This window comes from Lissotriton vulgaris, chromosome 3_1 (genome assembly GCF_964263255.1).
Source record: "Lissotriton vulgaris chromosome 3_1, aLisVul1.2, whole genome shotgun sequence".
Lineage (NCBI taxonomy): Eukaryota > Metazoa > Chordata > Amphibia > Caudata > Salamandridae > Lissotriton > Lissotriton vulgaris.
Genome location: NC_141689.1, coordinates 733,381,069 through 733,404,983, shown reverse-complemented (window position 1 = coordinate 733,404,983; position 23,915 = coordinate 733,381,069). Strand labels below are relative to the sequence as shown.

The window sequence follows — 23,915 nt, the reverse complement described above, 5'->3', positions numbered from 1 at the left end:
AAAGATTGCTGCGGTTGAGGATGTCCCATTTTCCTTGCGAGGTATATTCTAGGTGTAACAGTATTTTCCGTTCCTTCGCACTTGCTTGACTTGCAGAGCTTACGCTGGCCTCGTTGAGCCGAATTTTTCCCTGGGTACCGATTGGAGGTAGCGGTGTTGGGCCGGGCTGGTAAGAGTTTGTCTGCTGTTTTGGCCCTATTGTAGGTTGTGGCGCCTCAGTGGGCATTGAGCTGGGTGGGCTGTTCTTCCATAGCCTGTTCACGGCGTGCTCCTGTTTAATGCATGTTGACCCGGGGGGGGGGCGCTCTGAAAGTCTCCAATGGTGTCATTGGGAGTTTTTGTGTTATCAGAGTCTAATGCTCTGCTCGGTATACCCTTAGTTTGCGCAGAGTGCTCATAGCTTGTTTGGCGGGACTCCCGCTCGTGTGGCGTAGCTTTATTTGCTTCATCGTGGTTGTGTGCCTGCGATTCATGCACGTGTTTTTGTATTATCGGAGCTGTAGCGGGTTGAGGCGCCGCAAGGAGGGCTGGCGAGGTTAGAACCGGTGCTGAAGTGACTATGTGTGGATTTCCCGTAGTTGGTTCGATTACTTCTGCGGTGTGCATGGTGGCTGCCAGGTTGGGTGTTTCAGCTGTTATGGTGTTACCGGAAGACTGCTTATTGGGCCGTAACCAATTATGAATAACGCTGGTGGCATATGCATTGTTTTTCTTCTCCTTGTTGAGTTTTCTTAGTTTTTTCTTGTTTTTCCTTGACAGATTTTGCGACTCTGGGCTGGGCGGTTTAAGGGTTTGTTGAGAGACTTGGTTTTCAGCCTTGATCAGGGTAATTCTTGTTCCACGAGCGGTGGGCGTTGTAGTCGAGGCCGTGGAAGCAGTCTTTTTCGAGCTGCTTGAGCAGAGGATTGCTGGGCCATTATCCATAGAGTGTGCCTGTGTGGAACCCTGTGTGATTAAAGGCGTGCTCCTCTGGCAGTTTTTTTTATTTGCTTCGCCCTTGAGGTCCTCTATTAATGTGGTCATGATGTTTGGGAGTTTTTCTAGGCTGTGCAGGATCGGACTACAACTACATGACTCTGGCTTGAATTGTGTGCTGTCCTGCGCTCTGCGTATCAGAACGTTCAAGTTGTCCAGTTTTGAATCTATCCCAGAGATCAAGTTTGCCACTATTTGTAGTATATTGATCTGGACATCAAGCTTGTCCGCGTGCATTATCGCTGCTCCTGTCATTGAGAGAAGGGCTTCGCTGATCAGTGATAGATGATTTGTGTTTGCAAAGCCGCTATCAGAGAGCGGGGGCAGGGCCGTTTTATCGTGTTCCGGGGAACCCGGTCTTGGCGACTTCAATAGCTGGTTTAGGGCCTCGACGAGGGGTTGTCGGGTTGCTCCTTCCTTTGTAGAGGGAGTGCCGTGGGCCGGGCCTGAGTGCATCGCTATGATGGGGGGAGTTGTTCCTTTCTTGTCGACATAAGTGCTGTCTGAGGTGTTGAACTTATTAGCTTTCATTGAAGGAGGGATGCTCCACTGACAGTCCTCTGGTGGAGGAAGAATCAGGGCCGTTGTGTTTGATTGGATGGGCCCGAGCACCACCCTATCTGATGTCGTAAGTTTGGGAGGCATTCCGCTCTTGAGAGTAAGTATTGTTGGTGAGAGGGGAATCCTGTTGGCCCGGGGACTTGCGAATGTTGGGCTCGGCCCTTCCTCCTTTGCTTGCGTGGTAGGTGATCTGTTCGAAGTCCTAGAACAGGTGGGAGGGGAGGTTGTTTTGGGGCTCAAAAAGCGTCTTATGTCTCTGTTTCCCGCGGGGCAGTTTGAGCGTTCTTTAGTGCTAGGCCTGGGCTTGTACGCATTTAGCTTCGGGGGCTATAAGGCTTCCCCGTGATGTCAGTCGGGGGGTGAGCTATGAGGAAGTGATCCGGCGGTTCCTCTGTAAAATCAATGTGGGGTCCCGGGAAGGTTTGAGTTGCTCCAGTGGCACCCGCTGATCCTAAGTGTTCCCCATCCCAGGGCCCTGGACCTTGATAAGTCCCCCCTAGTTCTAATACTGGGGGATAAAATAGCTTCGCCTTCCGTCTCTTGGCAGAGCTGTGTGGCCGGGGCCTCTCCTGGGATAGGATTAGGGTGGAGTTTCTGGTCCTCATTTTGGGATTGGTTTGGGTGGCTTGCCGGCTCCCAGGCAACTGCTACTTAGTTGGTGAAACCCACGTAGTAGAAGGAGTCTGTGGGATCTCCTGGGATCTCCTGGGAACTCCTGCTGGGTTGAAAGGTGCCCTGACCTCCCTACTGCTGCAAATCCAATGCTTGTGCTTATGCTGGTAGGCAAGCGCGTGTTACCCAGGGGAAGGACCAAGCTGTGTGCCAAAAACTGTGGCGGCCCCGGTCAACTTCGCCTAGATGATGTTCTGCGGCTCTGGGCTCTGGTTATGGGTCTGCTATATACCAGCCGATGCTTTGCGGGGAGCTGTGGTTTGGGGCTCTGGCTCTGGCTCTGGCCTGCTGCTGGGTGCTATACTCCCGTCATGCCCGTGGCCCCCGTTGATGCGGGCAGCGCTGGGCTTGGCGCCCCCTGGCCCCCTGGCCTCCAGGCCCTGTGGAGGGTTGTGGGGAATTTGGGGGGTGGCGCAGCAGAATCCGTCCCGCACCTGGGCGACCCTGGCCTCTAAAAGCGGTTCTGGCCCCCCCAGCCGCTCTTCCCCCTGCACTCATACCTGTTGCAAAGTCCGCTGCTCCGGCAGCTCACTCTGGGGCGGGGGGGGGGCGGGGGAGTACAGGCAATAAGGTGGTGAGTGCCTGTGGGCCGGGGTCTGTGATGCCGCTTGCTTAGCGGTTTGCTTGCTGCTTTCTGTGCCTTGTGCCTTGTGCAGTCTTGTGCAGTCCGCCGGCTGCAGGTGAAAGCAGTTCCGCACGCTTTACTTGCTTCACTTGCACTTGCTCCTTTCAGAGTTCGCCTTTTAGAATTCGCCGCTCCTTTTGGAATTCACCCCTATTTCGCCGCTTTTTCACCAGCCGCCAGCCGCTGTAGCAGGTGAAGCCGAGGCTGCAGTTGCGGGTGACAGATAGCGGCAGGGTAGCGGCGGCGGCGGGAATGACTAGTGTTCGCTTTCCGCTTACCGCTTACCGCTCCCCCACCGGGCTGTGGCGGGCTGTGGCGGGTTGGGCTGCAGCGGGCTGCGGCGGCTGTTGCGGCGGCTCTGGCTCTGTCTCGCGGTTCTGGTGATCCTGACGTCCTGCTGCTCGCTGCTGCTGCTCTCTGGCTACTCTCTGGCTCTCTGGCTCTCTGGCCTTGTTAAGGGAAGTGGGGGCTTTGCCATTTATTTAAATGGCAAAGTCAAACTTGTAGTTCTAAAACTGCTCTTCAAGACTGTAGTGGCAGACTGGGAGCCATTGTTTACTTTGTTACACAAAAGGTTTCCCAATCAGTGCTGCGGCCCTAGGTGGACACTCCAACTTACATGCCCTGGGTACCTTTGTTATTATATATACTAGGGACTTATAAGAAAGTCAGCTTGAGCCAATTGAGTGTAGCCAACTCAACATACACTTTGTAATGGGTTAGATGTAATTTCAGTTATAAGCAGAATCTGCTGTGTTTGCCGCTAGAATCAGAGGTATGAGAGGGATTCCAGTTTTGTGTTCCTGCTAATCATTGGCTAATCAATGGGGAATGGCAGAGGCCTATTGGCAGTATGAGGCTGCTAAGCTTTGAGGGGTGTGAGAGTGCTGTCACTAGTATGAGATTGTTAGTCCATGTGGGGGTGCAAGGCTGCTTCCAATAGAGTGCTGTCTGTGCTGTGAGTATTAATCTGTGATGGGTAGGAGAGGTCATAGTTTTTTACCGCTAGTTTGTTATGGGTCTTACTGCAGTCAGTGGTGTGAGACTACCAGTATGGGGTTTACGTGAGACTGCTAGACTTTGAGGAGTATGAAAGTGCTGTCTGTAGTGTGAGACTGCTACTTTGTGATGGGTGTGAGGGAGCTTAACAATAGAGACTGCATGTTTGTGAGGAGTGTGACTGCTGGTTGTATTGTGACTTCACTACTTTGAGGGTTGTGAAAATGCTGTCTGCAGTGCACCTGTGAGCGGTGTGAGTGCTAACTTTAGTGTGTGAGATGGTAAACTTCTGTCACTGGTGTGAGAGGTGGGAGTCTGCGGTCTATGGTGACTACTAATCTATGAGGGGTGTAGTAATGTTATTGGTAGTGTGAGACTGCTATTCTGATAGGTGTGAGATTCCTTTCAGTAATGCAATACTTCAAGTCTGTGAGATGTGAGAACGTTTTTCAGTAATGTGTGACTGCTGGCATTCGAGGGGTTTGAAAGTGCTGTCACTGGTTTGAGGTTGATACTCTGTTAGAGGTGTGTAGGCTCTGTTGCTAGTGTGAAACCAGTAGTCTGAGAGGTGTGAAAGTGCTGCCTGTAAAGTGAGACATCCAGGGGCATATTTATTAAAAAGTAATGCAGCGCAGCAAGTTAACTTGCTGCGCTGCATTCTGTTACTGGGAACGGGCCGAAATGCTCAGCATTCATTACAAAACTGCGCATTGCTATCCTTTCCCCAGTGCTGGCGCACAATGTGCTGCTTAGCACCAGTGCAGGCACCCTTGCACCATCAATACAGACATGTCAAAAACATACCTTGCATCCACTTCTGCATTGCCTATTGGGATGCTCTCCAAACTATCATAAATGTTATGACCTTCGATTCCTAAATTATGGAGTAAAACTCCCTGCTTCCTGGAGGCAGAAAATGTTCCCTCCTCAATAGCTATAAGGTATGAATCAAATAAATTATTCCACTTTTTCCATGGTATAATTGGTTCACCTTTTTCTGAGAGAAATATTGGAGGTGATGGCATATTGGCCACCGCCATTGCAATGATACAAAAAAAATTTTTAAATATGCAAATAAATAACAAATAATACCAATTTCACTGAAATGACCTATGAATAATAAGTTCACAAGTTAGAAGATTGTCATGTATCAGTAACCTGGTTACAAAACTTGCAATGGCTTTGCTGTATCCTGGCTTTCAAAGAATAAAACCAGAGAGACTGAAAAAGAGACGAACAGGACAAATTACTTAACAACAGTCTCAGGAAGGTATAGAGCACATCACAATGTGTGTTGATACCCTCACTCATGCAGAAAAAGTTAGGCTAAGGCTTCAAATTGACCAGTGTTGTATTCCTATGTTTCCACATATGCACCAAAGGGAACTATTGCTACGTAGTGTTGCGCTTATACCACATACAATATTCAGATTGTACCACATAAACAAGAGTGAAACTGGCACCAAATGAAATTAACTCCGACAGTACCTCATGTGCCTTTAGTGTTCATTTACTGACTGACAACACGTGGCTTGAGAGGCATCCAACTACGCGCATTTAATAGAGGCTCAATTATGCCCCCGACCGCAACGAAGTCAAATGCCTCCGAGTGTGTGCACTACCCGAGGTTCAATTATGCCTTCGACCACTGCACAAAACACAAGAGGTGGTCACATGTACATAGACACACCAATCCCAGTGCAGCATGGTGTCCCCGGTGTCACCACATCTAGTGAGATTACGTTGATGTGGTTCAGAGAAATCGCTCCGTGTCAGATGAGGTTCTTCCTGGCCAGTGGGATTCAGGATGCCCTTGAAGCTTGCTCTGAGTCTAATGGAATTCGCGATTGCGCTTTCTGCTTTGTTCGTGCGCATGCACTGCCCTTGTGAAGGCTGCGCTAGGTTTGGGGAGGCCGTTACACAAGAGGAGAATTCATGCTACAGCGCATCCATATGTCAATCAAACACTCTTGCTGCGTGCGCATCATAACTCCACCAACAACATAATACCAAAACTTGGCATCGAAACAGGTGTGGGCTCAGGAGAGGGTTGGTGCTCTTCTGGAAATCCTGTCTCCTCCCTGGCTGCTTGTCGCAGTATACTGAAGCTCTAAATACGACAGTATACTTGTGGTGAGTACACACAGAACTTTAAGTCTACCATAAGCACCAACCGAGATCAGCAGGTTCCCCCTACAGTACCCAGCTCCAACTGATCTCCCTGGAATACTCATCTCATAAAAACCTAAGTTGACCCATACCGACAGAGGTAAGAGACATCATTACAATCTAAGCCCAACACAATAGTATGCTATCTTTTCACTTCTGACAGCCCATCTTTCAAGGCTTGTCTCTTGCTGCAGCTTTTCACCTGGTAGCTTGACTCTGCAGCAACCCCTGTGATAATCGTTCTTTATCTGACAGTATAGGCAAGTCTGAAATCAAAAAGTAACTTTAAATGGAGGCACAAAGGCAATGGGAGAGGTTGTGGCCTTACGACCAGAGTTGCTAAAATTTGGAGCTGGAGAACCAGGTTGGAGCCTCGGCCTTGACTCAGCATCCTGTGATTCTGGGCAAATCACTTCTTCTCCCTGTGCCTACCAAAAAAATGAATGTGTCCTAGGGTAACGAAACTGGTGCTCATGTAAAGCGCTCCAATACCTTCCGGTCGAGTTCGTGCTATATAAATCTGCAATTGAAAAAATTATATATCAAATTCTATATTCTTTACAGTGCTTGTTGACCTTGTTTTTAATAACAGACCTGCGAACACTTGATCCGTGACATAGACTTGGCTGCTACAGAGGAAAGCCAATCACAGAGAAGCTGCAGCAAGAGACGGTGTAAAAAAGCCTTTAATTGTAATTGGATTCTCTTGTAAGCTGTACCGTGCTTTTTGGTCACTTTTCACAGCTGATTGATCATTTTTGGATTTGAGACCTGGCGACCTGTATATGACACAGAAGAAGGACCTCGTCGTGCGACGGGTATGCTCAGACGTGAGTCCTGTGCTCTCCATTCCACTGGAATCAAGCTATCCAGGCTGATGAGGGCTGAAAGCCTAAAACCGGTCCTTGTATGCTTTTTTCTAGTCCAGGGAGGACCTGGCTTGGTAGTTCGGGCTGGACTGTTCCCATGGGGCTCAGGGGTCAAGACTGATTTGCATATGGCTGGGTTCAAACTGGAATGGCATGGTGAGCAAAGAAACAATGGATTTAGGCCCAGATCTCTGTACTGGGGTGAATGTATGACATTGTTCTACATTCTGTCCATCATTTGTTGTTTTTGCAATTGTCACCCCTTGTGGGACGGGTATGCTCAGACGTGAGTCCTGTGCTCTCCATGCCACTGGAATCAAGCTATCCAGGCTGATGAGGGCTGAAAGCCCAAAACCGGTCTTTGGATGCTTGTTTCCATTCCAGGGAGGACCTGGCTTGGCAGTTCGGGCTGGACTGTTCCCATGGGGACCAGGGTCAAGACTGATGTGCATATGGCTTGGTACAAACTGGAATTGCATGGTGATCAAAAAAACGACGTATTTAGGCCCATATCTCTGTGCTGGGGTGAATGTATAACATTGTTCTGCATTCTGTCCATCACCTGTTGTTTTTGCATTGTCACCCCGAGTGGGACGGGTACGCTCAGACGTGAGTCCTGTGCTCTCCATGCCACTGGAATCAAGCTATCCAGGCTGATGAGGGCTGAAAGCCAGAAACCGGTCCTTGGATGCTTGTTTCCAGTCCATGGAGGACCTGGATTGGCAGTTCGGGGTGGACTGTTCCCATGGGGCACAGGGTCAAGACTTATTTGTATATGGCTGGGCTCAAACTGGAATGGCATGGTGAGCAATTAAACGATGGATTTAGGCCCAGATCTCTGTACTGGGGTGAAAGTATGATATTGTTCTGCATTCTGTCCATCACCTGTTGTTTTTGCTGCAGAGAAGAGCCACCCACAGAGCATCTGCAATAAGAAAGAGGGGGAGAGAGCCACTGATGACTCGGTTGAAAAATAAAAAAAGGGAAATACGCATTTCTGAAAAAGAAACAGCAGAGCAGCCAATGGCACTCATGGGTATTACTAGTATGTGGATGGGCTCATTGTAAAATAACAGAATGCTGTCACTCACAATGAAGTTAGCCAATAACTGAAGTGGCCTGACTCATTGCCCTAATGAGACAACAAACCAATGGATGGGGATACTTGGCACAAAGCCTCTTCAAGTAAGTTAATAGGTGTGCTACACTCTTGTCATAAATATAGAATGTTAGTGCTCTAGCTGCTCATCAGATCTCTGTGATGAAGCTACAGTTGAACTCTAGGGACTTAAATGGCAGACTGCTACTGGTGTTAAGAGAACATGTCTGTTTTACTGACATGAATGAGGAAGATATTTGAGAATTTAGGGAACATGTCCTAGCTTTCTAGGGCACTAACCATCATTTATTTAACAAAATCACATCGCATTTGGCGATGCAGTGCATGCAACAAAATGTGTTTATTTACTTTTCTGTGTACTTACCTGTATTTGGCTGCATTCCGTAGTTTACTAACCCCAACCCTGCCCCACTACCCCCCACATCACTGCACGGTAGCACTCCCACCACCGACCGCTACTTAACAAAAAGAACAACCTTATTTTGTTCATCTTTAAAGAGAATGCTTTCGGTTTTTATAACTTGATTCTAAGATGATGTTTAGACGTGCCACACTTTAGTTATGAATTCAGATTTTTAGCTCTCTAGTTGTTCATTACCACACTGCTGGACACGCTGCTGAAAACACCAGGGAATCAACAGATACACTGTTGGAAGTATATCTTTTAATTAGAATGTCAGACTTTTTTCTCGCACGCCTGAGGAAGATAGAATGAACATATAGAAAATGTGCACTCATTTTATGTTCTGAATCACTTTCCTTAACCTCTACAAGAAAACGATGAGAGAAAACAATTTTTTCTCATACATGGTTCCTCAAATCCCAGGTAGGAATCATCCTTTTTGACAGGGCAAAATCACCTGAGAACTCCCCAGAATTCCTAAAATGACTTTACCACAAGTGACTTATATTGTGACTAAAATCTGATACCCCCCTTTATATGTGTTCCTTTCAATGACCCTCAACACCTGCCATTCAGTACAATGCATTTCGATGGGGGCCATGTCCCCAAGTACTATATTGGCTGCCACAACATGCTGTCCAATGAGAGAACCCCTTTCAACCCTTAGGACCAGGGTGAACTCACCCTCTTATATTTTTAATACATTTTCAGGATGGAGCCATGTACCCTAGACCTGTAATGGCTGCCACAACATATTCTTATTAGACTCACAGAGATAGCAGAACTGGACTGGAAACCCAAAGCAGCCTTGGCAAATTTTGTCAAACCAGCCTCCATACAGTGCATAGCGAGTGAATGCAGCAAGAGAGCCGGACCACTACAGGGGGGCTGGAAGGTTCTGCCTCCAAGAAAATGTGGGGAAATGGCAAAAGCTGTGCATTCTACTACACATTTTTCATTACATAATGAGTTGCATTTGTTTTTAAAGTTTATTAAATGATGACCCTACAGTGCACCAAGATATGGCAATCTTTATTGGGCTCTTCAATTATTCCCTCCCTATCACCCTCCAACAGTGCCACTCATATCTCCATAGCCTTCTTTCACACGTATTTCATTTGTTGAATAGCACCTCTCATACCAATGTACGTTGTCGAAGCATTTTACATAACACACATACAGAGTCAATGAATCATATGTGTGTTAATCTGTGTATAGAAAATGGTACATAAGCCAAAGGGGACTACAAACTGTAGGATTCTCACGTCATCCATATTGGTAGGCATTTTTAGGAGTGCGTGGTCTGAGGAAGCACAAACTCAGGATTCAGAACATAACATAGTGGTTACAGCTAACTTTACTAATTATATTTTATTTCTACCCAAACAAATCCTTTTTAGCAAACATTATAATAATGTAATTTTAAATCATTGATACCTATGGTGCCATATTGCAAATTGGAAGGGATGCCCACAATATGCCCCTTCCATATTGCAATTTGTAAGACATAATTACTGGATCACATTGAAATTATAATAATATAATTTTAAACAAAGACTGGGGAAAAAACATAACTTTCCAACCTTGATCACGGTTGTAACTTATGAACTGCACAGTAACAAAAAGATCTCTGTGACAAAAGCAGTAACCCACTGAGCTATGCACATAAAATACTGTTCTGTGATCTGCATAGTACAGAATCTTTGCAGCGGGTATATTAATCGTCTACACTACTATAGATGAGTCAAAGCTGGCATTAGACAAAACTCTGATCAGCAGGTATGTTAATCACCAGAGTTATCTTGGCACTTTTATTGTTGCCTGATATACAAGGAGCTCTGCAGTGCTTTTAAAACTGCACTGCTATGAAACAGGCCCCTAGCATAACAGCGGCCCCCTATCCTTCCAGCCTCCCGGGAAAAGGCCCAATGCCTGTAACGGCCAACCCGGATTTTTGGAAGATTTCATCACAAGAGGTAAAAATTATTACATTTGTTGACTTGGACAGAAGGTGGGTTAAATATTCTAGCCAAAACTATGACATAATTGCAGATAGATGAATAATGGCTGGGAGGAGAGGAGCTGCTAGAGAATATTAGTTACAGTTTCCGCAGATGGTGAAAAACATTTTTCGGGATTCTGATTTTTACTCGTATTTCATTCATTTATAATTGATGTCATAAGAATAATTAATCTGATGATAATTAATTTTAACTTTGGGAGTGTTGCTGTGGGAGTGGGATGTGGGAATTGAATATGTATATATGAAATATATAATTGTGAGAGTCTAGCTATAGTCTCAAGCCACAATATATTCTTCATGTTGTAGCCAGCCAATCAGGATTGACTAGTCCCTCTTTAAAGTGGCTAAATATAGCATATCTGGACAGTGCAGATAAACCTAACTTTTAACCCTTCATGCCCAACTTGAGCCACTCTTCAAACACTTGGGCCCAGATGCATGAAGCAAAAAACCTCTGTCAAAGGGGCAGATTCTCAGAATCTGCCCCTGTACGACCAGTATTTTTGCATTTGGGATGCATCATCCCAAATGCAAAAATCGCGAATTAAGAATTCGCTAAATTGCGATTACTTGCATTTAAGGAATCTCAAATTGAGATTCCTTAAATGCAATGCGTTAAAGTTTAAAAAATAGCGATTTCGCTAATAGGGTTAGCATTTTTCAAAGTTTCATGTTGCGCACACACATGCCCTAAGTGCATGTGTGTGTGCAACATATGTGCACAGATCAATTTTAGGGGTGCAACAGGATGTCCTTTGGACACCCCTGCACCCTTGAAATCGCATTCTCATTTTGCGATTCGCTAAATGCGATTCGCAAATTGGGAATGTCTTGCCATTCATTCCTATGGGCCTAGAGGCCCATAGGAATGAATGGGGAGGTATTCCTTAATTGCGACTTGCAATTTGCGAGTCGCAATTAAGGGATTTTAAGAAATCGCTATTTTTATAGTGACTTCTTCTTGCATAGCATTTTGCTATTCCTTATTAGCGATTCCTTATTTTTCGCTAATAAGGAATCGCAAAATGGATGCTTGATGCATCTAGGGGTAATTTCTCAAAAACAGATTTAAATCTAATTATAAACTGTATACTTTCTGAATAAAGTTATACAGGCACATGCATCATTGTCAATTGCATTCGCAAACGGTGCAAATCGCAATTTTCGGCCGTTTGTGAATGCTATTGACAAAATTGGGATGCATCATGTTTTTCGCAATTTTAGAAATCGCAATCATGTTGCGTTTTCTAAAATTGTGATTGCATTTAAGAAATCGCAATTTGAGATTTCTTAAATGCAATGCATGAACATTTTAAATGTGCGAATTCGCAAACAGGGAGAGATAAATTACCATGAAGTTGACCTTCATGGTAATCAGCGAAAACTTTCAAAAATGCACAAAAGTGCATTTTTGAAAGTTTCATTTTACACACACACATGCCCTTAGGGCATGTGTGTGTGAAAAATGCACTTAAAGTTATATTTCAGGGGTGCAGGGGGAGGTTCTTTGGACCCCCCCCTGCACCCTTGAAATTGCATTCTCAATTTGCGATTCGCAAATTGCTAATCGCAAATTGAGAATGACTTCCCATTGATTCCTATCGGCGTCTTGGCCCATAGGAATCAATGGGAAGGGATTCCTTAATTGCGATTCGCAAATTGTGAATCGCAATTAAGGAAGTTTTAGAAATCGCAAAAAAAATTGTGATTTCTTGATGCATTGCCTTTTGCGATTTCTTAATTGTGATTTCTTAATTTTGATTCCTTAATTTTCGCAATTAAGAAATCGCAAACGGCAACAATGATGCATGTGGCCGATAGCCTTTTGCCAAATTTGGTATAACTCTGTTCAACCATTTTTTATGTATTGGACAGCAAATTTTCCGAAGGGAATTAACATGGAAAATCACACTTTTTAGACCTCTTGGTTTCTTGGCCACCGCTTGACGGATCAATGCAAAACTTTCCATGAAGATCATCGAGGCTGTTTTTTAAATGTTTTGTGCAGATTCATCAAACTGCCACTATTTTCATTCAAAAAAGGACATAATTAAATAGATCATCTGGTCCTTAGTATGACAAAATTATCCACACTTAGAAATATTTTGAATTATCCACCTGTGCTTTTTGATTTTAAATGCAGATGATGGTAACCTGAAAGCATCAACCTTCAAAAGACTACCAATCAATAAAAGTGATCAATCAAAATAATGTATACAAATCTGTTCAGATTAGTCAGGTTGATGTAATTGTCTGGAAATGCATGCATCCATCCCTCCAAATGTGTAAATTCTTTTTTTGAGTGACAGTCAATAAACAAGTGTAGAGAAAAACGCAGAATCCAATAATCTTACCAGCTGGTGCGTAGAGAAGCGCAGCTAATAAATAAATACATACATTTGTTTTTTTATTTAATTTGAACTACTTAAACTCTCTTTTGCTTTAAATCTATCACATTGCTAGAACCCTCATTTCAAGTACAAGTTCTATAAAACCAACTTGGGATGGGAAAAACAAAACACATTGTTCGAGCTGCAAGGGCTTTGGCTGGTAACTGAACTTGCTCAACCATAGGATTTGTCCCACATACAAGCAAAGCAAACCTGTAGCATTTTAAAACGAAGCATAGGGGAAGCCAGTAGGTCTGGCGTCAGCCCCAACCTTTTGGTTTTACCAATGTTTGTTTTATTTTCATTTTTTTTGTGTAAAACTTTATTCTTAAGGGACCAGCCCGGCCCTTTCCAAAAATAACTCACAAAAATCACAAATATTTTTTGTCTCGAAAAGCACACATTCATAAGAGTGGCTGGCACTAAAGGAAATTACTTTGTGTGCAGATGTTCAAATTTTGCAAGAGTCGAATGCCATCATTCACAGTGCCGTTAGCCAATGGCTGTCGTAGGCCGACCCATTGGCCCATGCTTTAGTGGGTGGAAGACAAATATGAACGGCACAACAGCAGGCCAATCAATCAAGAAGGCTTGCTGAAAGCCCCTATAAGTGAGTATATTACATATATAATTGTAGTAAAATCAAAAGTCCTTGGATAACCCTAGACCTAATGAATGCCAGGCACAGCTGTGCATCTTATTACTCAAAATCCTGTCAGATATAGGGTCATAATAATGCTGGAACCTTGGACTAATACACTTTATGTAGACAAATAGACTACAGTTCATCAGGGTAGCAGGGAAAGCCCCGTTCCCATTGACCTTACTGATAGCTATCAAAATGACGAACTAACTAAGCCACTAACTACAAACTGTAAGGCATGAGATGTGTCATGCTCCACAGTCGGAAGGCCATTTTCCTCCCTCTCAGACATGAGCAAAACTTCGTGAAAAACGTTACTATCTAATATGCATTTAGCCACAGTATAACTTTGATGGGTACAATACATGAGACATTATTAGCTACATCTGTTTAAATTATCAATTTCAACGTGGTTGTACAACTATCTCTTCCAGCCCCAAAACATCTACTTCTAAAACGGTGCAAAGCTGTAGCAAGTGCTCTACAGGAAGATGGAAGTACAGTGAACAGCCAAATTTAGAGAAATTAACATAATGTCACCAGATAACTCAGTTCTATAATCATTTGCATGTGTCAGTTTTTACCTCGCGTCCTCTTTCGTCTGTCGTATTGACGTAATCGAAGTCACAAACAACAAAAGCAGTTATGTATGTTGACATTTTCAAAGTGGTGTTGAACGTTGTAACTGACCATTTTGTTCCATTGTCATCTTCCCTTTCGGATAGAGCTGGGCGAAACAAAAAGCATTTTTATAAAACAGATTTTTTTACCTAATAATCGTTTAAAGAAAATACACATTGTATTTGTAATCTCACAAAATAAGCTCACGAATTTGTTGTAAAAGTACTGCCCTCAAAACAAGCAACTACTGGGGTTTCATACTCCCAGGAGGAAATCAAACTTGCATTGATGCCAATGCTGCTATTTACATATGCATATATTAATGTAAAACTTTCAAATTAAAAGAAAAAAAATAGAAAACATAAATTTATCGTAAATACAGTCAGATTCCAAAACACAAGTGGACATATTTCGATATCAATTTCGTACAAATAAAGATTTGTAACGTTGTTAGTCCAGATCTAGACTAAGGATATATATCCTTATTCTCCGTGGACAAGTTCGTGGAAACCTGCACGGGTCCCTGGTGCAAAATTACTGGCTGCCAGTGTGAAAATGGACACCAACTGGTGCAGTTGTGTTAAATTGCCCAGGAGCCTAATACATTTTAACTGAAAATAATACAAAGCATTGACTTAAAAGTCGAACAGACACATTTGTCTCCTGTCTATTTAATGCTAATTTCTTTTGTGTAATTACAGAATACCTCTAATGTTTGGCAAGTAGAGGGACAAGTGCTCAATCACATGTGGGTGCAGTATTTATGGCCTTATAGCCTGCCGTAGCAGGCTATACCGGCTATTAAAAGCCCACTCCAGCGTTAAAGGCCCAAGCCGAAGGTGAGGGACTTTAACAAGGGAGCGGGACTTTAATAGCTGGTATAGCCCCGCTACAAAGGGCTATAAGGTTATTTAAACATTCTGCCACTAGAGGGCAGAATGTTCTAACACATTAAACAAGGGCTCTTGGAGTTCGAGGGGTTTTAAATCCCTTTGGGCTCCAAGAGGCTTTTGTGAAAAAAACATTGGAATCTTGCTTTGCGAGCCTTTACCAGCCCGTAGAATCATGGAGCACTCCATTGTCTTCAATGGAGTGCTCCACATTCCAACGTTCTAATATAGTTTAAAATTGTGGGACCTAATTCTTATGAAAAACCTGAAAAGCCTAATGCATTGACACATATACGTTGGGGACATTGATAACTTTCTTTCTGTTCACCAGCGCCTCAGGGTTACAACAGCTGGTTTTGATAGATTATTGCTTGATTTCGTAAAATAGCCCACTATAAATACAGTAGCTGATAATTTTAATATGTTGGACTGGAGGATGGGTAAATATTTCATTCATCTATTAAGAGGAAGAAAAGGTGGACCTCATTGAAGTTATGTCACTTGAGTCACAGAGGCAGAGAACTGTATCAAACCAACAGAGAGTATCCCCTTCAGCCCCCTAAACAGAAGGTATCTTTAATACAATCTGACCAAGCCTGATATCTGTGAAGTGTATGTATGGGATCATTTTGGAGCATGCCCCAGTAGGGCTTAAATGATAATTGAAAAGAAATATTCTTTTATATACTAAACATTGAATAGTTGATTGGAGGTTGTTAGATGGCAGTGATGTGCCCTAGTTCTTTCACAGTATTATTAACTATTGTATTTAGTTAAACGTGCTCATAACATCTAGAAGTATGACCTGGGATGTTGACAAATTTAGTGTCTGACTACTTTCCCTACTGAAGTGGATACATTAAGAAAATAGAAGATGGCAAAGCAGAGAGGGATATTTATGGACTACAGTGGGTGTTACCCAGGCTAAAAAACAAGGGAATGTTGAAGCCACAAATGATGCAAGCATAAAGCCTGCCTCTGTAAGACACCATTTGTTTTATTTGGTATAAGGTCAACAATTAACTTGGTTCACGGATAACACAAACATAATGAATGGAATGAATAATGGAGGCAGATCTTGCCCTGCCAAAAAATATAGAAATTGAAATAGGAGCATAATACCTCAGGTGATGGTACAAAGGTCGTAAATAAGTGACTTTTATAAGTAATTTACTCAAGAGAAAAGGTATAACACAACTGGCCAAAGATGGTTTTAGAGTTCCTGGCCTTATCTAAACTATTAGAATCACAGTTGGAGAATATGAGAGAAGAGATCTTTGTGGTGAACTATGCTAAATAATGAAAAGGTGATTGGGCCAGACGGGCTTTTGGTCAAATATTATGGACCCATAACTTCTGATTTATCTACCAGCGTATGTATTCTGTTTAAAGATGTAATGTAAAAAGGAACATCTCCTAAGTCTTTGGGTAAGCTACTAATTTCCGTTGTTGATAAATTTGGACTGTGGCTTTGGAGTGTCAACATAGATCTAAAGGTCTATGATAGAATAAAAGTCAACAGGGTGATCAAATGTCTCAACGGCTTAATCCATAGGTACCGGGTTGTTACACTGACAGGTCTACAGATTACATACCATAACCAAACTCCTATTTGTTCAGCTGACATGGTGACCTAAGAAAATACACTTTGACAGCTGTGGCCATCGATGTGGAAAAGGTTTATGAGCAAATTTGCTGGGAAATGCCTGGGCGGCCCTGAGAGATTTGGGTGGAGGGGAAGATGCTCACAAGCAATTGAGCTCCTTCATATGTGTTTATCAGCAGTATTTATGATTAACAGGTTTCTGATATCACAGGTACAAGGCAGAGTTGTATGTTCTCCCCAACATTATGCAATATCTATTTTGCACCTATGCCCTCTATCACAAGAAAGTACCAAGATAAAGAGCCTCTGGCATATCATTTTTGAAGAAAAGGGGGCGTATTATGAACTGCAACTATTTCTTTAGGACAAAGGTGCAAAGAAATGTTAACTACAATTTAGGTTGCATAGTTTGCTGAGTCTTCAAAGATATCCAATAACAGAGACTGAAACCTTGATTCTGAGAAAGCAATTAAACAGCCAATGGGATATCTGGGATTACAGCTCGCTCATGACCCATCATTATTAAATATAGGTTTTAAGATGACTTTTGAAAGAAAATGGAACAAAGTGTCCCTCCAAATCATTCAAGAATCAATCTGCTGAAAAGTAGGATCTAGCCAAAGTGAAAATGTATGTTTAACTAAATTCTGTTAAATATTCATAATGCCTTGATATTTTCAGACATGTGCATTTTCTGATTTTGTTCTTTTAAAGGTTTAAAACGCTAACTGATTATCACCCTTTCCAATAAACTTTGTGAGAAGACCTTTTCCATCTATGCACCCAGAATTTAGAACAGGGCCACATCCATTAGGACCCCCTCAATGCTGCTCAATTTAAAAAAGGTTTGAAGGCACACCTCTTTAAAGAACACTGCATCACAATGAATTAACAGTCTGCAAACCAGATACTCTCCTATCATTCATTTACTTTGTGTTTGTCATTCACCCTGTGACTCTCAGCTAGGTTCATGCTATTGGAATGCCACATACATTATTACAACACTTAGGGGTCGATTCCGATTCGATAAAATCACCTACAAATCGCGTACGGAGCATTTTGCCCGTACGAATCGTATACCATCAACGTCTCGGTATGTACGATGAAGTACGATCTGAACCCACAGTAGATCTCCGTACGAATTGTACGAAAGGCCATACGAGTTAAAAATATGTACCAATTGCATTCGGAACACGCAGGACGCGACATCCGTACGGATTGAAGCAGCTTTTTACGAACCAGCAAGTACAATTCATTACGACAACACTCCGCACGACTCCTTTTCTACGGGAGTTTAAAACGTCCGTAAAAGCATATTTCGATTTGAACCGCGTGTGAAACGGACCCCCCTGGGTACGCGAGTTCACCCCATGATTGCAGGGGTACGGTGCGTAGGGGTACGGTGCATCGTGGTACGTGCATGGGTGTGCGGTGCATGGGTGTACGGTGCGTAGGTGTACGGTGCATGGGTGTACGGTGCATATGTGTACGGTGCATGGGTGTACGGTGCATAGGTGTACAGTGCGTAGGGGTACAGAGCATAGGGGTATGGTACGTACCCCCATGATTGCAGGGGTACGGTGCGTATGTGAATGTGTGGTTCTTGGTACGAATTGCTCATACAACATCTTCCGTACGAATTGCGTTCTCGTTCCCTGGTCCGTATCGTACTTGTTGGGTCGTACAGCATGTTTACGATTCGTACGGTTCACCGTGAGGGTCCTGTATCGTATGGATTTTCCCTTGCTTTTCGTGCGGTTCTCACACATTCGTACGTATTCTTTTCCTACGGATCATACTACGCGATTCGGACGGATTTGTATGATTCGTACGGAAATGGCTACGAATACGAATCGTCGTACGGATTTGTTTCCTGAATAGGAATCGAACCCTTATTGTTAGGACTTTTAAGATGGTCACTTATATGTTCTGTAATACATTTCACAAATTCAGGTAATCTACTGAATTCCAATGACTACATTTGTGTTCATTGATTATGTCTTATAATTTGCAATGTGGAAGGGACATATTGTGGGCATTCCTTCGATATTGTTATATGCTACTGATGGAGCAAGGATTCGCACGTAGAGCGACTTGCTTGAACTCGACCCTCTCAAATAACTCATAACGTACTAATTAACATGTCTTGTCTAATTAATAGGGGAAGCTTTCAAATGTGCTTTTACTAACTATAATTTACTTACATTAAAATGGCCGCTACTACGCAGGATTTCCTACTGCGCATGCATCTGTCATACTCACGAGACATGACGTACTATCTTGCTTGGAGGGAAACTTTGGCTTCTGCGCACTAAAATTAAGATGACTGATTTGTGTTACAGCATGCATGAAGCTTGCACTGCTGCTTTTTGCTAAGCTGTTCGTTTTTCCTAAACATTAAACGCAATAGTTAAAATAAATCAACGGGAATAGAGTAGAGATAAGTGGTACACAGTGCATTCATTTATTCTGTGTTCTAAAACTGTTTCTTTTCTATTTTTTTATGTATTACATTTCGGGCCTTGGAGGTGCTATTTCTCAATTATGAAACCCACACTGTGCATGTCAAACTCCAAGAAAGAACTTGAGTCATCTGTCATTGAACTGAAGCCAAACTTTCATCACACTGGAAGATGCGCCTGGGAACTTAACCTGATGATCCTAAGCGGAAGACACACTGTTCACATTGTAATTCTATAAGAACATTCAATTGTTGGGTGGAATAAAAACGCATGGGAAAAATAAATTGATGGGCGGGAACGCTAATTTCAATATCCACAAGAATTTTGGTAAGGTGTGATGACCTCTCCTCATCCTTTTGTCCAATCAAAATTGGGGATCCTTACACTTGCAACATTGGGGTGTGGTACATTGCCCTGGAAAATAGTATAACTAGAGTAGGCTTAGTTAGTTAATTTGTCTGACTTGTCTGAATAGCTGACCTGTCACTGACCCATTGCACTCAATAGGTGAATGAGAACAGAGGTGGGCAGTGCACTCTGTCAGAAGAATCGATAACCCAATCGGGGTTACAGGGAAGGGAGAATTGAAGACCCAATTGGGGTTTGGCTGTTGGCTGCAGATAAGGTGCAACGCAGGCGTAGCACGTTAGCTGTGGGTGCCGGTCTTAGCCTGAGGTTGTCCTGTCCTGATCCAATTTGGTCTGTTTCTGTCCTGATTCTGGTTTGCACCTATTCTTTCCTGCTGGCACCTGCACGTTGGCGTTCGGTCCTTTGACCCAGCCCGTGTCCAGGGTTGGTCTTCACACCATTCTAGGTAAATATAATTAATGTGGGTTTGTCATTGTTCGGTTTTCCTTTTTCTACCCTCCCTATGTCTAAATGCTTAATGAAAGTTTCTCATTCTATCTTACCTTAATCACATTTTGTAGATTGATCAAGTTTCAGTGAATGTAGTATGGACACTGACATTTAATAATTTACAGAAATAGTTTAAACTTTCCCGAGTCTGTGATTAATTTAATGAGTGCAAAATGTTTATATTAATGTCTATTATGCTAACGCCCTTGATCCCTTAGGGATCTAGGTACTGGTGACTAGGATTGGTAAGTCAAATGGTATAGGTCCTGAATGGTAAAACAAACAATTTTGATATGAGTGTAGGTTTACCTGTTCATTTGCGTATATAGTTTTTTTTATGGGCCCAGGTGAGTATGGTAAGACAGGCTGGTGAACCTTCGTTCTATCAGTACCATACGCATCAAGGGTTTACACCAAATTTGCGATTACAAAACATTGATTAGTTTCTGACTCCCAAGTTACTGACTCCGAAGATTCGCAAAGATTCACAAAGGGTGAATGCTCAAGATGGCCGCCTGAGGAGGAGCCCCTTGAAGAGCTCCAGGTTTGGGATCACCATCGGGTGAATATCCCCGGAAAAACCACCTCGCCAGCCCACAACTTGCCAGCCCCTGGACTGGACTGTGGAACCATCCAACAAAAAAAGGAGTTTGGCTTCAAACTTACCTGGATTTTCGCTTTCGGACCCCAGTGCTGCTCGGCTTGCTGGTGTCCACCTCGAGGAGCAATCTGCGCACTACCAGATCCTGGTGTTGAGGAGGCCGCGACTTCCACCGGGCCCGAGATCGGCTCCGGCGTTGTTGTCCAGGCATTGCGTGCCTGCCTTCTCCCGCTGTGGGGCTGCGACCTTGGATGACGGGAGCAGCTCGAGTCCTGTGATTTGCACCGAGCCCGAGACCAGCTCCTGCGGTGCTGTCTGGGCCTTATGTGCCTGCTTCTCCCACTCTGGGGCTCACCGATGCCATCGTTCGGTGCCTGAACCTGCGGGTTGCACGGGTCCATGGATCAGCCTCTGCTGTGTGCTACGGGTTCGACGGAGAGTTGCTTCGCGGCGCGACAGCTCTTGGATATTACGCTGCGTCTCTGTGTGTACCCGTGAGCTGTGCTGGGCCCGGGATCAGACTCTGCTTTGTGGATCGGAGTGTGATTATTGCTACACAGAGCACCGACGTCTGGAAAGTACGCCGCATCTTCCGTGATTTTAATAACAACCACACCAATGGCTGCCTGGACCTAAAATGGCGGCGGCTTGATCATTGTTCTCCCCGATCTCCCCCTTATCTTCAACTGCAGAAACCGACGACCACCAGTCCCATGGAGGGGCCTTGATGATTACGGGGATCATTGCTCTGCCCAGATCTCCACTAAGGATTCATTGCAGGAAACTGAAACCATCCTGAAACCGACGGCTGCCTGGACCTAAAATGGCGGCGCCGTGGTAAAAGACGGGGATCATGGTTCTCCCATGAGCTGATCACACAAACATCATCAAAGTTGAGCATTTAGCATTAGGGACATATATTTTACCTATTACCAACCGTGACTTACTGTCGGAATCTCCACAGTAGTCTTACATCTGGCAGATTGCTCTTCGCCTGACCCTAAAATGGCAACAGTTTGAACAAAATACAACCACCTTTCATTGCCTGACTTCAAATGGTGAAAATCCTAAAGACGTCCAGACTCTCACCCTCACTAACTATTCCTCGAAAGCTGTCTACCAATCACTCTCATCCTCGCTAGTTATTCCAGAGAGCTACCAACCAGGCTCTTACCTCAATAGTGCGCTCTCCCATGGTATTGGCACTTCTCAATTCCAGCTCCCGTACGGTGAGCAGCCTACTCCGCTGCATAACTGTCCCTATTGGTCCTCGAGCAACCTACCTGAGCCAGGATGGCAAGTCCTGACCTTTCCGCTACAGGGGCAAATTCTTACACTCTGGTCTAACCCCCCCAACCTCTCTAAAACTGCCGCTAAAATCCTTCAAACACGCCACCCTGAAAAGGCACCCTGAGTCACTGATCTCTGACCTTCGTAATAGCGCGGACAACGGCACAGTCATTAATGACCTTATTTTTTACTCTAGAAGAACCTCTGCCTGGTGCAAAACCTTTGCCCAATTCCTCAATATACGTGCAACAAAGAACATACCACAGGTCACCAAGCTAACAATAACACCCCTTCCATCCCTGCGAGCTGACCTCACCATCACTCTGTACAAAAATTGCATTATCTTGATCCAAGCCTCAACCAAAAACTTGGATACATTTGCAGACCTTTTCACCCTCCTCAGAAACCACGTGCATGACTCTGGTAGGGTAACCAACTCCCGCTCCGATGAGTCCTCATCCAGCATACCCAGCGTAGCTAATCACTCACAAACCCCGCTAAGGTCTTACATCACAAACCCCTATCCACTCCATTAGTGTCACCCCTAGACCTTTGGTCCCCTCCCTACTAGCCCCCTGTATGCCCAACAGACCCCACAAACTCTTCAAACTGGTTAAACACCAATCTAATAAACTGGTCAATCGAAAGAAATCCCCAAATCTGTTATATACTCAGAGGAATTCTCCTCTTTCTTCGCTGACAAAATCTTGGCCCTTGGAAACAAACTCGGCACCATCACACACCCTCAATTCCCTCCTGACCTGCCTGCTCCGACCGCAACACACCCTCAGGCTCCACCCAAAAATCATGCTCACTGGACTGTCTTCGAAGAATATAACGAAGACTCCGTCTCTAAAATCCTTTCTGCCTTACACCCAAACAACCATTTCAATGACCCGCTCCTGGCCAACTGCCTAGCTGCCGTTGCCCAATCCATTATTCCCAGCTGGACTACTATAATTAACGCCTCCCTTCAGCAGGGAACGATCCCTGACTCTCTAAAAGCTGGCCAAGTCCTCCCCATTCTGAAAAAGATTTTGCTGGATCCAGCCTCCCTTGACAACTTCAGACTTATTTCCAACATCCCCCTCTTAGCCTAAGTACTGGAGAAATGTGTGCAAGAGCAGCTAAGTCACCACATCAATAACTTCCACCTACTTTATGACTTCCAATCCGGATTTAGACCAGGGCACAGCACCAAAACCACCATGCTCCACATCATGGATGATGCCCTCCAAGCCCTTGACCAAGGCAAATCCTGTCTCCTAATCCTCCTACACCTATCCTCGGCCTCCGACACGGTCAACCATGAAAAAATACTTGATTGCCTCAAACACAGGATGGGATTGAATGGCACTGTTCTAGACTGGTTTAGGTCCTTCCTCCACAACCGCTCACAGAGATTCCTAATCAATGGCACCCTTTCATCACCATCCCCGGTCACGGTAGGAGTCCCTCAAGGATCAACCCTGTCCCCCACCCTTTTCAACCTCTACCTAGAACCGCTTGCCAAAATATTACGTGCAGCCAACATCTCCTACCATATGTACGCTGGTGACACCCAGATCTACATCAAAACCTCATCTCTTGAAGAGACTCTCCCCCTGAATGAAGCTCTGAAACTCACCGTTCAATGGCTCGCATCCAATCGTCTTAAACTCAATGCAACGAAAACTGAATTTCTCCTGATCTCCCCTCCCAATACTAACCTCGAGTCTCAATCATGGATTAAGCTATCACAGCCTTAAATTGCCCACCAATCATTGTGAACTCGGCTAAATCCCTGGGAATTACCCTTGACACCAACCTGAACATGCGGGACCACATCAATTCAATGGCCAAAACAGCCAGATTCCACCTGAACTACTGTTGGAAATTCAAACCCTTCCTCAAAGCTACCAAACTAAAAATGGCAGTCCAAGCACTCGTCCTCTCTAGATTGGAATAAGGCTGCTCAACCCTCTCTGGTTTACCAAAGATCTCCCTGGCACCTCTTAAAGCCTGCCTCAATGCAGCCGCCAGACTACTTATCGGCTCTAGGAAATACGGTCATATTTCCCCACACCTAAAAGCTCTCAACTGGCTCCCCCTGGAGGCAAGAATACAGCTCAAACTAGCATTCATCACGTACAAAGCCT

The 23,915-nt window shown here is 44.2% G+C and overlaps 1 protein-coding gene across 1 annotated transcript in view; it reads right to left on the bottom strand.

Moving 5' to 3' along the window:
- The window catches only part of LVRN (laeverin), a 648,183-nt gene that overhangs the window by 444,980 nt on the left and 179,288 nt on the right, over nucleotides 1-23,915 (bottom strand). The window contains exon 3 of the mRNA XM_086961059.1: nucleotides 14,034-14,176. Coding sequence (XP_086817185.1) covers nucleotides 14,034-14,176 — 143 coding nt within the window. The remainder of the gene's footprint in view (nucleotides 1-14,033; nucleotides 14,177-23,915) is intronic.